General features: G+C 57.0%; 1 protein-coding gene across 1 annotated transcript; it reads right to left on the bottom strand.

Annotated features, from left to right (window-relative positions):
- Nucleotides 1-247: 247 nt before the first annotated feature.
- Nucleotides 248-625, bottom strand: DQ04_24431000 (hypothetical protein; the record flags this gene model as incomplete). Its single annotated transcript, XM_009318231.1, has 1 exon — nt 248-625. One exon carries the CDS (start codon nt 623-625, stop codon nt 248-250), a length of 378 nt encoding a protein of 125 aa, XP_009316506.1.
- Between the last annotated feature and the right edge of the window lie 59 nt (nt 626-684).

The following is a 684-nucleotide window of genomic DNA, read 5'->3' on the forward strand; positions in this document are numbered from 1 at the left end:
CGGACGCCAGTGCTGTCACATATGGGTTGTCTGACGGTGCCGCGATCACTGTGACCTCGTTTGCCGAAGTTTTTAATGGCGGAAGGACCTGTGCAAACTGATCCCTCCAAAGTGGGGGCCGCCCGCGGGGCCCGGCCTGAAGGGATGATGTGCTGGCCCCCTCCCGCGTAGAATTGCCCATTTCCCGGCAACCCAGCGGCACCCCGGCCACTCGGTAAGGATTCCAATGCTTTCCAGGCCCCGGAGTTCACTGCTTCCGGGGCCGATAATCGTTTTTTGGCTTAAACGGAGTCTTTTTCACCTGCACATAGCAAGTTGTGCTGTAATGCCCGGTGCGGCCGTATCGAACACATCGTGCATAGCTCGGGGGGTGGGCAGGATGTGTCTTCGCTTTCTGAACCGCCTGAAAAACAGGGTCTTCTTCTTTTCTGGGATCGCTGATGGCATTGGCAAGCGTTTGGATGTTGACGCCGGGGTTTTCCTTCGCCGCCTGAGCCACCCGAAGCTGATAACGCGAACGTCTGCCCAATTGCGTCAGTTCGGCTGACATGCCCTCGTGACGGATAGCATAAATCCATGCCACAAAGTTGTCCCACGCCTGGCAGAGCTCAAAACCAGGCCTCATGGGTAATGGGAAAAGGTCGCGATAAGCCGCCAGTAACTGTTCTGGGGAAGTCTCCACTA

Source organism: Trypanosoma grayi, assembly GCF_000691245.1.
Source record: "Trypanosoma grayi strain ANR4 Tgr_2443_V1, whole genome shotgun sequence".
Lineage (NCBI taxonomy): Eukaryota > Euglenozoa > Kinetoplastea > Trypanosomatida > Trypanosomatidae > Trypanosoma > Trypanosoma grayi.